The sequence below is a fragment of the Chelonoidis abingdonii genome, chromosome 17 (genome assembly GCF_003597395.2).
Source record: "Chelonoidis abingdonii isolate Lonesome George chromosome 17, CheloAbing_2.0, whole genome shotgun sequence".
Taxonomy (NCBI): Eukaryota; Metazoa; Chordata; order Testudines; family Testudinidae; genus Chelonoidis; species Chelonoidis abingdonii.
Genome location: NC_133785.1, coordinates 32,143,280 through 32,155,713, shown reverse-complemented (window position 1 = coordinate 32,155,713; position 12,434 = coordinate 32,143,280). Strand labels below are relative to the sequence as shown.

Genomic DNA, 12,434 nt, shown 5'->3' with positions numbered 1-12,434 from the left:
CCCCCTTTTCAGCTGGGTAGGCTTCCGTAATCTCCCTCAGGGCCATAGTCCTGTGAACACAGATCCAAAACCCCTTGGTTCTTAAAACGAAGAATTATAAAAGAAAAGGTAAACTCATCTCTGTAAAACAGAGGAAAAATAACTTACAGGGTAATCAGATCAGAGATCCCAGAGGAAACGCCCTCATCTACCTTAGGTTACAAAATTACAGCAAACAAAGGTTACATACCCTCAGTAATAGGAATATTCACAAGTAGAAACCAACAGATAAAACAACAGCTTGCCTGGCTGTTACTACCCACAAATTTGAAATAGGAACACTGTGCAGAAAGATTTGGAGAACAATGGTGATGCCGAGCAGGTCAAAATCATCTCTGTAAATCGGATGGAACTACTTTACAGGTAATCAATTCGTCTAGCCCAGCGGACCCCTCTCCTTTAGGTTCAGTTACAGCAACAAGAGTAAATCCTCTCAGCCAAAAGGACCTTTACATGAAGACACCAATAAACTTACTTCTGCCTTGCTGGCTGTGCTTACATTTGGAAACTGAGGACTGGATCTAGCAAGATTTGGGAGCTTGGGATTGCGTCTGGTCTCTAAGTCCAAGAGTGAACAAATCCAAGCAGACGGCACCAACAACCTTCCTCCACCACGTTTTGCAAAGTATCTTGTCCCTCTTGTTCGGTCCTCTGTCCAGCGTGTCAGCCCTGGTTTATGGTTCTTAATCTTTCAGGTAAAAGAGCCGTGTCCCCCTTAACTATTGTTTTGACAGCCCCTTGGGTTCCTCTTTCCCTCACACTATTCTCCCCCACAGCCCTCTACCCCCTTTTCAGCTGGGTAGGCTTCCGTAATCTCCCTCAGTTAGTTCCTGTGAAACCGCTTCACCCCTTGGTTCCTTAAACAGAAGATTTTATTAAAGAAAGGTCCACTTCCTACTCTGTAAAATCAGGATGGAAACTGACTTTCGTCGGTCTTCGATTCAGAGATCCCGAGCACGCCTCTGCTTAGGTTCCACCTTCCAGCCACCGAGGTAACCCTCTACGTGCTTACGGAATATTCAGTTGAGAAAACCAACGATACACTAAATGCTTGCCTGGCGTTACCTCACAAATTTTGCAATAGGGCCCACTGTGCAGAGATTTTGGAGAGATGGGTTGATGTCCATCCCTTCAGTCCCAGGTGAACACCCTCCTTCCCAAGATTGAAGAGTATCTTGTCCCCTTATTGGTCTTTGAATCTCTCTCTTGGGGTTTAGGGACACAGGCAAGGCTCTGTGGTGTCAGAGCTGGGAAGGGGGACACTAAGGAAGGAAACTGGAATCATGCTTGCTGGAAGGTCACCCCAATAAACATCGAATTGTTTGCGCCTTTGGACTTCGGGTATTATTGCTCTCTGTTCATGCGAGAAGGACCAGGGACGTGAGAGGGTGAAGGAATAAGCCCCCTAACAGTTACCTAACCTTCTTAACCCTTTATAGGGGTAAAAGGATGTTGGTGCCTCTGGCCATTTTATGGTATTGTCTACAGGAGAGGGATTTTATAGTATTGTCTACAGGAGAGTTATTACCCTTCCCTTTCTAGTTATGACACGAGGGTGCTGACCCTTTGGCAGGGAACGTACAACCTTTGAATTCAGTCTACATTGAGTTTCACTCAATCCAGTCTCGTCCCCGTCTCTAGTTTGGGCAGCTGGGTCTGATGGAAGAAGACCTAGGACTGGACAGTCCATTCCACAGAAGGCACGGCAGCCCAAACGATCTTGTAACGACCATGGGTGGCCTCGTGCATCATATTGTACAAAAAAAAGCGACTGAACCTAACCCACTAATAGTGAGCACTCAGGGAAGGGTTAGCAGGAGGGTCCAATGCATCTATTAAAAATCATTTGCCACTTGTCTGACAGCCTTCCCACTCATGTAGCGGAACTCGTAATTGGAGAAGGAGCAGCAGCACTTTAGGAAAGGGCCAACTTTGCCTCTTTATGCTTTAAGAAAAGGGGGCAAATGAGAATGTCAACTGTCGCTTTTTTAAAAGCACCTCTTCCGCTTCTTCCTTGCACATGAATGGCTAGAAGTGCCAAGGCCACCTCTGTGCCATAAAGACAAGGGGCAGCTTTGCTTAGTGTCTGGATAGATGGAGCAGCCCCTACCAGCTGCATCTATCGCTGACCCCTCCTCCTTGCAGAAGATGTAGTCTTTTCCCTTTACGGGCTCCACGTCACCTGTATGACAGAAGTGAGACGTAGCTCACGAAAGCTCATGCTGAAATAAATTTGTTAGTCTCTAAGGTGCCACAAGTACTCCTGTTCTTTTTGTATGACAGCAGAAAATCAATGAAGTTCTCCTTGACCTCTGAAGGCTGAGGAGGTAATTGTAATGCAAGTCTTCGCTCTTTTGCAGGACAGAGGCTGCTCCCAGAGCTTCTAGTCTGAGGACTCTAGGCTTGACCAGTTTTAGTACCTTTATGTGAGTACGTAGCTGTCAGTAGAACAAGTGTGAGGAGGGTAAGTTTGTGCACCGCCCCCCACCCCCAAAGTATAACTTGTTTTACTAAAGAAGGTAGTAAATATGGAATATTTTTCTCATATGAGTTTCATTTGGGCCAAGTTACTCAACTGGAAAAGGAGGTCAGAGCAGAAAGTTCCTCAACTTCAGAGCTTCCATTCCAGTGTGAGCGCAATGGTGCGTGCTACTACAGAATCCTGTCAGTTTTAGGAGTAACTGTACTATATTGGCTACCTCCCTTATGTAACCAGTTTGTGCATGAATAAAAACTGAGCTACAGGTCTACTTAGCTCACTAAATTCTTTTGCTGCTAAATAATTTGTTTCTGGCTTCTTCCAAGTATTAAGGATGAACAGAACATTCTGTAATCTCCGGAGCTTGTTCTTCCCCTCTCATCTGGCCCCCCTAGATCTGATGTTTTGGATGTGAAAAAGATCAGGCTCCTTTTGTTTTCCCTTTATGGTATTTGTGTTAGGAGTATACTCTCAGATCTTCTATTGCCAAGTTTGTCACACACAAAACAATGTCTTTCCAGTAGCCCAGAACTTTGAAGAGACCTATAAGATCAATAGACTTAGTCAGAGATCAGATGAGTTTGTTGCCAGGTTATCTAAGTCATTTCTAAAGAAGGACTGACCTTTTTTTTTTGTTTTAAGAACACAAAATCGTAGGATCATAAATCGTAGGATTTGAAGGGACCACAAGAGGTCATCTAGTCCAGTCTTCTGCACTCATGGCAGGGGAATGTTGAAGAGTTTTATAAAATGAATTGCCATTAAATACAGTGGGCCTGCTCCTGTAGGAATAAATGACAAAACAGAGATAGTCTCTCCCCTCATGGCATGCTGCCATAGCTGAGAGCAGCAGAGGTCCTTGAGCTGTGGCCTCATTGGTGTAAATGAGGAGGCGTTGCTGGCAGGCCGTTCTTTGAAAAAGCCCTACAGCTTCAAAATTCACTTCCCCCTTTTTTGGTTCAAAATAGCTCTGATTTGAACTTCAGGGCGCCTTGCAAGGCTCCTCTATCCCCCTGCCCCATTTTCAACTGTCATGAGGGTGGGGGGAAGAATGGAGGGGTAAATTGTTTTGAGGAGGGACTGGAGTGGGATATCTATTTGCTAAGTTTGGTATGTATTTGTAATCTCTGCCAATGATGCCTAGAGCGTGTGAGTGGGCACCCTCTTCAGCATGTCTATAAACCTAAATAAAATGTCCATTGACTTGAATAGGAGTGGGATTGATCCTTGTTTTTTTGCAGCTGAAATGGTATTTCAGCTCTAACCTGTAGCTGTTTTAGTAAGCAGCCATTTAAATAGAACCTCTCCGCAGTTTGGAAATGCGTGAATGTCTTTTTAAAAGCTCTTCCGAACTTTAACGATGTTAAAGAACACTGTGATGGGTTTAGGATGTGAGAATACTTTTTGTATTTTCTTTGTATTCACAGACTCTTTTTGTGAGTATCACAGTCAATGACTTGTCTTGAGCAGCTAATTAGTACGATTATTCCACAGCTGCATTAGTTTCACCACAAAGGTTTTCTCGTGTTTTATCAAAAGGATCAGTCTCTCTGGGAATGTTTCAACTTGACAGGCCTTAAATAGCAACACAGCCTCTTCTCTTCCCCCTCCCCACCCCTTTTCTAAAGGAAAATTAGATTGTGTGCTCTGGAAAATCTGGGTTTAATGTTATTTAAACAAAATAACCCATTTCCCTTTTTATTCCTAATGTGAACAATTTAATTTTAACATACTGGTTCTAGTATCAGAGGGGTAGCCATATTAGTCTGGATCTGTAAAAGCAGCAGAGAATCCTGTGGCACCTTATAGACTAACAGACATTTTGGAGCATGAGCTTTCGTGGGTGAATACCCACTTCGTCGGATGCATGGGGTGGAGTTTCCAGGGGCAAGTTATATATATTGTGCAAGCAAGCTAGAAGATAATGATGCGTTGTTCAATCAGGAGGCTGAGGGCCCTGTCCTTAGCAGCTGAGGTGGTTGAACCAAGAAGGAGAACCTGTTCCTGTTATTGGCAAGCATTCACAGTCTTTGTTCAGTCTCTGAGCTGTAATGGTGTTCAATTTGCAGATGAACGGAAGCTTCAGCAGTTTCTCTTTGAGTCTGGTCCTGAAGTTTTTTTGCTTTGCAGAGTAGGCACCTTCAGGTCTGCTATCGTGATGGGCCAGGGAGGTTGAAGTGACTCTCCTACAGCGTTTTTGTATATTTGCATCCTTAATTTCTGATTGTGTCCATTTATCCTTTCTGCTAGAGACTGTCCAGTTTGACCGGATGTACATGGCAGAGAGGCATTCTGGCCATATATGGCTGTATATTACATTGTGTGGACGTGGCAGGTGAATGAACTGGTGATGTTTGTGGCTGATCTGGTTAGGTCCTGTTGCATGGTGTGGGCTGTATAGATATGTGGGCCGGACTAGAAAGTTGGCATCAAAGAAGTTTGTTTGCTGGATGGTTCCTGAGCTGGAGATTATATGGTGCGGTGCTGCGTTGCTGAGTGAGATTACGGTTTCAGTTGGCGGGTTGTGCTTGGACGAGCGAGCCCTTGCCACCCAAGGCTGGAAAGTGTTGGGATCATTGTTCCAGGATGGGTTGTGATCCTGATGATTGCATTGGCAGGGGTTTAGCTGGGGGCTGTATGGATGGCCAGTGGAGTCCTGTTGGTTTCTTTCTTGGGTTTGTCTTGCAGTAGGAGGCTTCTGGGTACACGTCTGGCTCTGTTGATCTGTTTCCTTATTTCCTCGTGTGGGTATTGTAGTTTTGAGAATGCTTGGTGGAGATTTTGTAGGTGTTGGTCTCTGTCTGGGGGGGTTAGAGCAGATGTGGTTGTACCTCAGTGCTTGGCTGTAGACAATGGATCGTGTGATGTGCCCAGGATGGAAGCTGGAGGCATGAAGGTAGGCATAGCGGTTGGTGGGTTCTAAACGCTCTTCCTCTGCCCCTTGCACGTCTCCCCTACTCTCCCCAAGTGTTTCCCTCTCCCACTGCATGGCTGAGAGCCCCCGCTGCTGGAGCTGCACCCTTTCAGTTACTGTTATGGGCAGTTCGCAAATGAAAGTAGTTTTCTGCCCAAGAGAAATCGACCGGCTTGAAACTGACAAGCTTGAAATGGTAAACGCCGCTATACTGCGATCATGCATTTAGCACGATCGAATTTTTTGGACCCCAATCATCGTGTTATAGCGGGGTTTCACTGTACCATTTAATTTTTGTGTGATTAATGCTGTTAATTTAACATTTAATCTAATCAGAAAAAGTGTTTTTGCAGCTGAGATTTCTTTTGGGAGGTGTTGGGATCTGGATCTTAATAAGTCAGACATAGCAGGTGTTAGTGCTCTTTGTTTCTGACTTCAATAGAAGTTAACGGCTTTTGAAAATCCCAGTCTTACTGTATGAACTTGGCATATGCTGTGGGTTTGATCCTACAGGTTCAAGCAACAAATGCATTTCTATACTTGGGGTGAGAGGGGTGTATACATACCTAAAAGAGACTTTGCTATCTTGTGTGGATGCGTTATTTCTGTAATATTATCTGTTCTTAACTGCTGAGTAGCTTTAACCATCTAAAATGCACTTGCCTGCCTTCCACAGATGTGCTGCTCAGTGGTTTTAAATTATTTTGGGTTCTTCTTGGATGAAAGACACCATAGAAATAATGGTTATTTTTTATTAAGATTCCATTTTTAAAGGGGTTTAATGAGTGATTAATTGGCTATTGTAGATTGCTATAGCATGCAAGAGGTCAATCGGTGGCTTATAATCACTTAAAACACCTTCTACTGATGTACTTGTAATCATCTATATACCACATACTACTTTATACACTACTGTAAAACACAAAATCTGTTACTCATTTATTAACTCTTTGTAAACTACTTGTAAATAGAATCTCAATATGAAATGACTGTAATAATTATAGCAAATCTAAATATAATACATGCCATTATACAGCATAGTAGTTGGAAAAAATCAGCTCAAATACAAATATTTTACAATATGGTGTGTGTTTGTGTGTTTTTAAAAAGTGGCATATGTGAAATGGATCAGAATGGGAATGAACCAGAAACTTTCCTAACCTCCCAAAGTTGTCCTTGGTCAAGTATTTGTTTGATTACAGCAGTCCCTGGTAGGTGGGATATAAAATGAACAGGTTTAATAATGTGAACCAGTACGGAGTCTTCCTTTTACGCTTCAGATTGTGTCACGTGTTCAGGAAAAAACAAATATCATGTCCTCTTCAAATATCTTGTCTTCAACCTTTCCCGTTTCTTTTGTTCTCTTTCTCTTTGTCTGCTTTTCCTGTGTTGTTATATATGTAAAATATGGGACTTGTATTGATCATTGTGTTGTGAACAAAGTACGGGCCAGATCACTCCATCTGTGGAAAAAGCACATTGCAGGGGGCCTCTCGCAGCTACTCCCATATGCCCTTCATACCCTTCACTTCCCCTCCTAGCATGGATCCATTACAAGCTATTGCTTTGGTTTCCCTACCTGCACCCACATCTCACTCCTCACTTCAGGCCTACTAGTGCCCTCAAAGTGAGTTGATACTGTCACAAGTGGTGGTCGCCCCTGAAGAGAGTGCTACTAGCAAATCTACTAGAACTCTAACGTGGTGCAAGGAGCCACTGCCCCAACCCACCCTTGAACACCAAGTTAGTATGGAGGGGTTTCCAGGTGCTCTCAGGGAGGCAGGAACATGTGGTGGAACTTTTGCCCCAGGCCTCAGTAATTCTGGGAATTCTCCCCTACCCCTAATGCCTACATAAAGGGTTGCGTAAAGTCCTCTTAAACTTAAGATGCTAAATACATTCTTTTGATTTTTAATTAATAAAAACATTGCCACTATAAATGGGAGTATGAAAGAATTATAGTCATACTACAACAGGGCTCAACGGGATGCTGTATTTCTATTAGATGTTAATGAGCATTAGACTTCTAAAACTTAAAAGTTTCCTCTTTGCTGCTAGAGATCGACACTTGAAAATAATGGTTAGACGTAATCAGGTTAATTTAGCTTAATTTGGCTTCTAAGGACCTAAAATAGATTAGCTCCAAATTCCAATTTACCGTGAGCAGCGTATCATTACTCATTCTTGTATGTGTGAGAGCCACTTTGTTTCACACTTAACGTAACTCTGCAGTCACAAAAAATAATTATTCTAGATGGGGAAACTGAGATGTCTGTGGCTTTGGTCTTCCCACAGCAGTTCCGAGCATCCTGGAGCTTCCAAGCCTCCCTTAAGCTCCTCCAGTATGACATCACGGATTTTGTTACGACAGCAGCTCATGCGTGAGCAGATGCAGGAGCAAGAGCGTCGAGAGCAGCAACAGAAGCAGCAAGCAGCCCAGTTCATGCAGCAGAGAGTACCACTCAGTCAGACACCAGCCATCAACGTCAGCGTCCCCTCTAACCTGCCCCCTCCAACCCAGGTGCCAATGGAAGTCCTCAAGGTAAGTGAGTGTGACTTTTGTTCAGTTCATTGGCTCTCATACTTGTCTAAACATAGTCTATGTAATAGTGACATGGTTACTGATGTTCATGGTAACTAAACTTCACAGATAGGCTGCAGGGTCTGGTTTCATTTTTAGCTTTAACTCAGTGTCCCAATACCAGAGAAGAATGAGAAGTTTTTAACTTGATCTCAGATGCAAGTGTTAGTTGCAAAATTAACACATTTTTTGTTTGAAAATGTCTGTCTTTCAGATTCTTAAAGATTCCCTCTTAAAATAATGACTATTTCAAACCAGCCTTCCATTTAAAACAAATTAGTTTCTGATCAATAAGTGTTTTAAATACTGAATCAAAATCCATTACAAAAGATCTTCTCAAAAAGACTTAATCTGGAATACGGGTGAGTTTCCAGCCTTTTGCAACTAGCCATTGTAATCCTTTTTGCTCAAATGTTTTGACTGCTATTGGTAGCTTTGAGTTCCTTGTTAGACTAGAAACTGTAGGAGCTTGTTAGTATCTTCCTGCCGGAGACTATGTAGCTTGCTAATTACCGAGGAAAAACTGTAACAAGAACAGACTTCCTTTCACATTTGTTGGGTAAGTTGAGATAGAGTAGTGTAGCGTGAAATGCCTTGTTAAAAGAACGTATAAAATGATAGAAAAGATAAATGAAATAATGCAACATCAGTGTAAAGCACGGTAAGTATGCAAATACTGAATTTTATCTACCACGTGCAAATTCTTCTTTGTTTACTTTTTATTACAATATAAAGGTTAGTAACTCTTTCTGGCCAGTAAGCAAACTGTAAACCAGTAAATCCAATTGAAGTTGGTTACAATAGAATATTTTCACCGTATGGTGTAGTGCTCGCATTTTTGTGTGTCTACTCCATTTTAAGATTCGTTTTAAGAATTAAAATAAACATATCTTAAAGCAAACTGTGTACACTTGGGTTATCTTGCAAGTTTTGTATAGGTATTTTTAGTTATCGTTAATACATTATCACTTAGAGCGGTGTTAATATTGTCATGTTAAATAAAAAGAATGGTAAAAGTGCCATTATTGGAGTTCTGCAAAAAATAAACAGGATCAGATCTGAGTACAGCATTTATATGTTTTGGTCATGAGGAGGAAGGACATTAAAAAAGGTATCTGAATTTTGATACAGGCTCTAATTTTCTGACTCTTCCCTCTAATACAGAAGCTATTAAAATGAACAAAGAACGTTTGACTGGAAAATAATTTATTTGTGATGAAGAAATGTACTGAATTTCGTGTGTAAATTCTATCCTGTAGTTTCAATGCACACCTAGCTGATAGGTGTAGCCTGTAATGTGAAATATTCTCGTATTCAGAATACACTTGAATTAACAAGGAAATGATGATGCATTCAGAGTCTCAGTGAAAGAGCTTTCTTTCCAGATCTCCCACTGGGTATGTGTAATGTTTTATGCCACCTTTTGGCATTTAATTATAGCAGCATATTTGGCTTGTTTCTGCTAAATTTGATCACTACTGGAAATATTTAATGTCCTGTTTGTTATGTGACTGCCAGAATCTCAGCAGTAGTATTAGTAAGATGCTATAGATTCATTATTTTGTAGCCGCCTTTTTACATGAGAGAAGGGGCACTCTCTTATTTTTCGATGGTGCTTGAAGTAATAGCAGAGGCTCCAATAGAAAGAAGCTGGCAGGAGGTACCTGAGGGTCAGTTATTAAATAACATAAAATTTTAAGGGGTCAGATTCTGCTTGGCCCTACACACGCACAATTGCAAGAGGCATGAAGATTGCGAGGCATGATGCTTGGGGATCAGGAAGAAGTGAGATCCTTGTGCTCAGAAAAGCCACCTCACTACTTCCCTAGGGAAGACCGTGCCCCAGAATTATGGGAGAAGGGGGCTCCACCCTATAAAGGGGAATAGTAGTAAGTGTGCCCCCATTGTGCAGAAGGAGGTATTTTGCCTCCCACTGCTTCCTGTTTTTCCACGTAATGCAGGGCATTCTGTAGCATCCCTTACTCTGGGCTGTGCCTTGAAAGCACAGTCTACCCCCAAATCCATATAGGCAACGGAGGAGGAAAACTATCTAGCAGAGACACTGATCGCAGGAATCTTATGTGCCACTCCATGATGACTGACTGATTTGCATCTTAGAGTAAAATAAATATCTGTGCTAGCACCATCTGCATCAGCAAGTGCAACTATTATGCAAACCCATGTACTCTGAGCACCATAGTGAAATGTCTGACGCTCCATGGAAGGGGAGAATTCATAAAACTTTTTATTTTTCATTTATTTCTGGAAGTTGCTAGAATTTGATCATTTTCTGTTACTTTTTTAATGTGGATGAGGTTCTATACAAAAATCATAACACACAAAAATTCCAGGCATGACATTGATTCTACAGAAGTCTGTGGCAAAATTCCCAAGGATATCAGTGCGACAAGAACTTCACCACGGAAGTACACGTATGTTTTAAAGAAGCAGTCAGATTTAAATGTGGAATTGATACCAGGGTATCTTTATACAAGAGAAACTGACAGCCAGCTGTATATTGAGGAACTCTTCATTTGCTACATATTGGTTCATCAGAGTTGATATTTTATACGTCATCTGTTTTGAACTATGGACCAGCTTCCATAAAGACTGGACGTAAGCTTTAATTATGAGTAGGTCATTGATAGGAAGGTTTATTATCCTGATAGTCTGGGTTTAATGACTGAACAAAATGCTAGACTAAACTAGGACTTCTGTGCTTTCATAAACGTTAATGTGCCAAGTGATTTTTTTAAAAGCAGAGTTGCTGAAGGTTATAGTGTAAACAAATGGGATTTTGGATAGAAACTTACTTTTCAAAAATCAGATTTTTGAAAAAGAAATTGGGTATCACAAAATAGATAAAAACGTGAAAATTGGCTTAGGAACACGTGTTAAGTAAATTATTTACCTTTCTGTTTTACAGTGAAGTGTTTCATTTAACTCCTGTGCCACATTCATACAGTGTAAAAGGATAGTGATATTTATTAGCTATGTGCTAATAAAACAATAATTAATACAAACATATACTGTCTGTTATGAAGGTACTTAATACAGCAAAAGAGGAATAACTCATGTTAGCCCACTTCATATAACTATAGCACTCTCAAAACTGCATAATAAAATGTAATTTTTTTTTATGGCTAAATGAATGAATATGATTTAATGTGCCTAACTATGGGCTCCTAATTGCAGGTTTGATCTCTGAAGTGGGGTAGCTTAGTGTAGTAAGAAAACACCCGTCAGAATGAAAATTTCTGTTGCTTGGTGAAGGGTAGTTAACTGATATTCTCTGGGAGAAGGTCTCATGCGGCTGCAGCAATATCTGTTAGGATCCTGTGTTATAATAGGATTTGTTGTGGCATTCCATTATGCTCCTGCAAAGCTGAAACTGGCTGTACAGAATAGATGCAGGCTGCTTTAAATTTTCATGAGGAATGCATCCGATAAACCACATCCTGTTATCTATTTCCCATTGGCCTGAATTAACACTGAGAACTAAGGCTGCAGAGACGTCACAGAGTGACTTGAGACTGATGCAAAATGATTTAGACGTACTGTGCATCAAAAATAGGGCAAAATAATTTAAAATGTGTTAATTAAATACCTTGTTTACTGAAGGATTTCCAAGGCCCTGAATTCCATACTATGTTAATATCAGATCTGAATCCATTTTTAAAGTGTGAAACACAAACTATTTTTATCTATATGGAGGAATTTAGCATTTTTGTAAGTCAGTCTAACTTCTTAAAATGGTTCCACGTATTTTGGCTAAGTGATATGGACTATTTTTTTTAAACACTGTAACTTCTTTCATCCCAGTGTTTTTTAGTTTTGTATACTTTTTTTAATTTTTTTTTTTTTTTGGTGGGATGGAAGGGTTGTTTAATGTTTTGTCCAACCTGTATGTTTGGTCCTTGAGTTGTTCTCCAGAGGACAAAGTTCTAAACTGGGGAACATGTGAGTTTAAGGCTTTGATTTGTATGGAATTTATTTTTATTAATTGGTACCGGCACAGTTCTGTCCTGAGGCCCTTTCACTGAAGAAATTGCATCAGTTGTGCTTCACAAGGGTTCTCTTGAAAGTGTTTTTCTCTATTTATGATCTATATGTAGTGAGAATGTGCAGACTCCTGGGTACCTTACAAACCAGTTAGAGTAGTAAATCTTTAAATTGTATTGGATACTTAATAGTAACCTGGGTAAAGTGTCACCTTTTTTCTATTGCCTTGTCTTGAAGACTACTTGCTACAGTCTTCCGTAAAGCAAATCCAATTATGTCTCAACCCTTTGTGTATCTTTGATTCCAGTCAATTGAGATTTAGGCCTTTACATGGTATAGAAACCACTTTGGTTCTGTTGGTGGCTAATCTCCTCCTAGTCGTGAATGAAGGAAGATCTGAAAGACTGCCTTTCAGCTGC

The 12,434-nt window shown here is 41.0% G+C and overlaps 1 protein-coding gene across 14 annotated transcripts in view; it reads left to right on the top strand.

Moving 5' to 3' along the window:
• Nucleotides 1-12,434, top strand: part of MITF (melanocyte inducing transcription factor) — a 165,459-nt gene that overhangs the window by 89,620 nt on the left and 63,405 nt on the right. For all 14 annotated transcript variants that reach the window (XM_032772834.2, XM_075073163.1, XM_032772847.2 and 11 more), the window contains one exon: nucleotides 7,728-7,974. In XM_032772834.2, coding sequence (XP_032628725.1) covers nucleotides 7,728-7,974 — 247 coding nt within the window. The remainder of the gene's footprint in view (nucleotides 1-7,727; nucleotides 7,975-12,434) is intronic.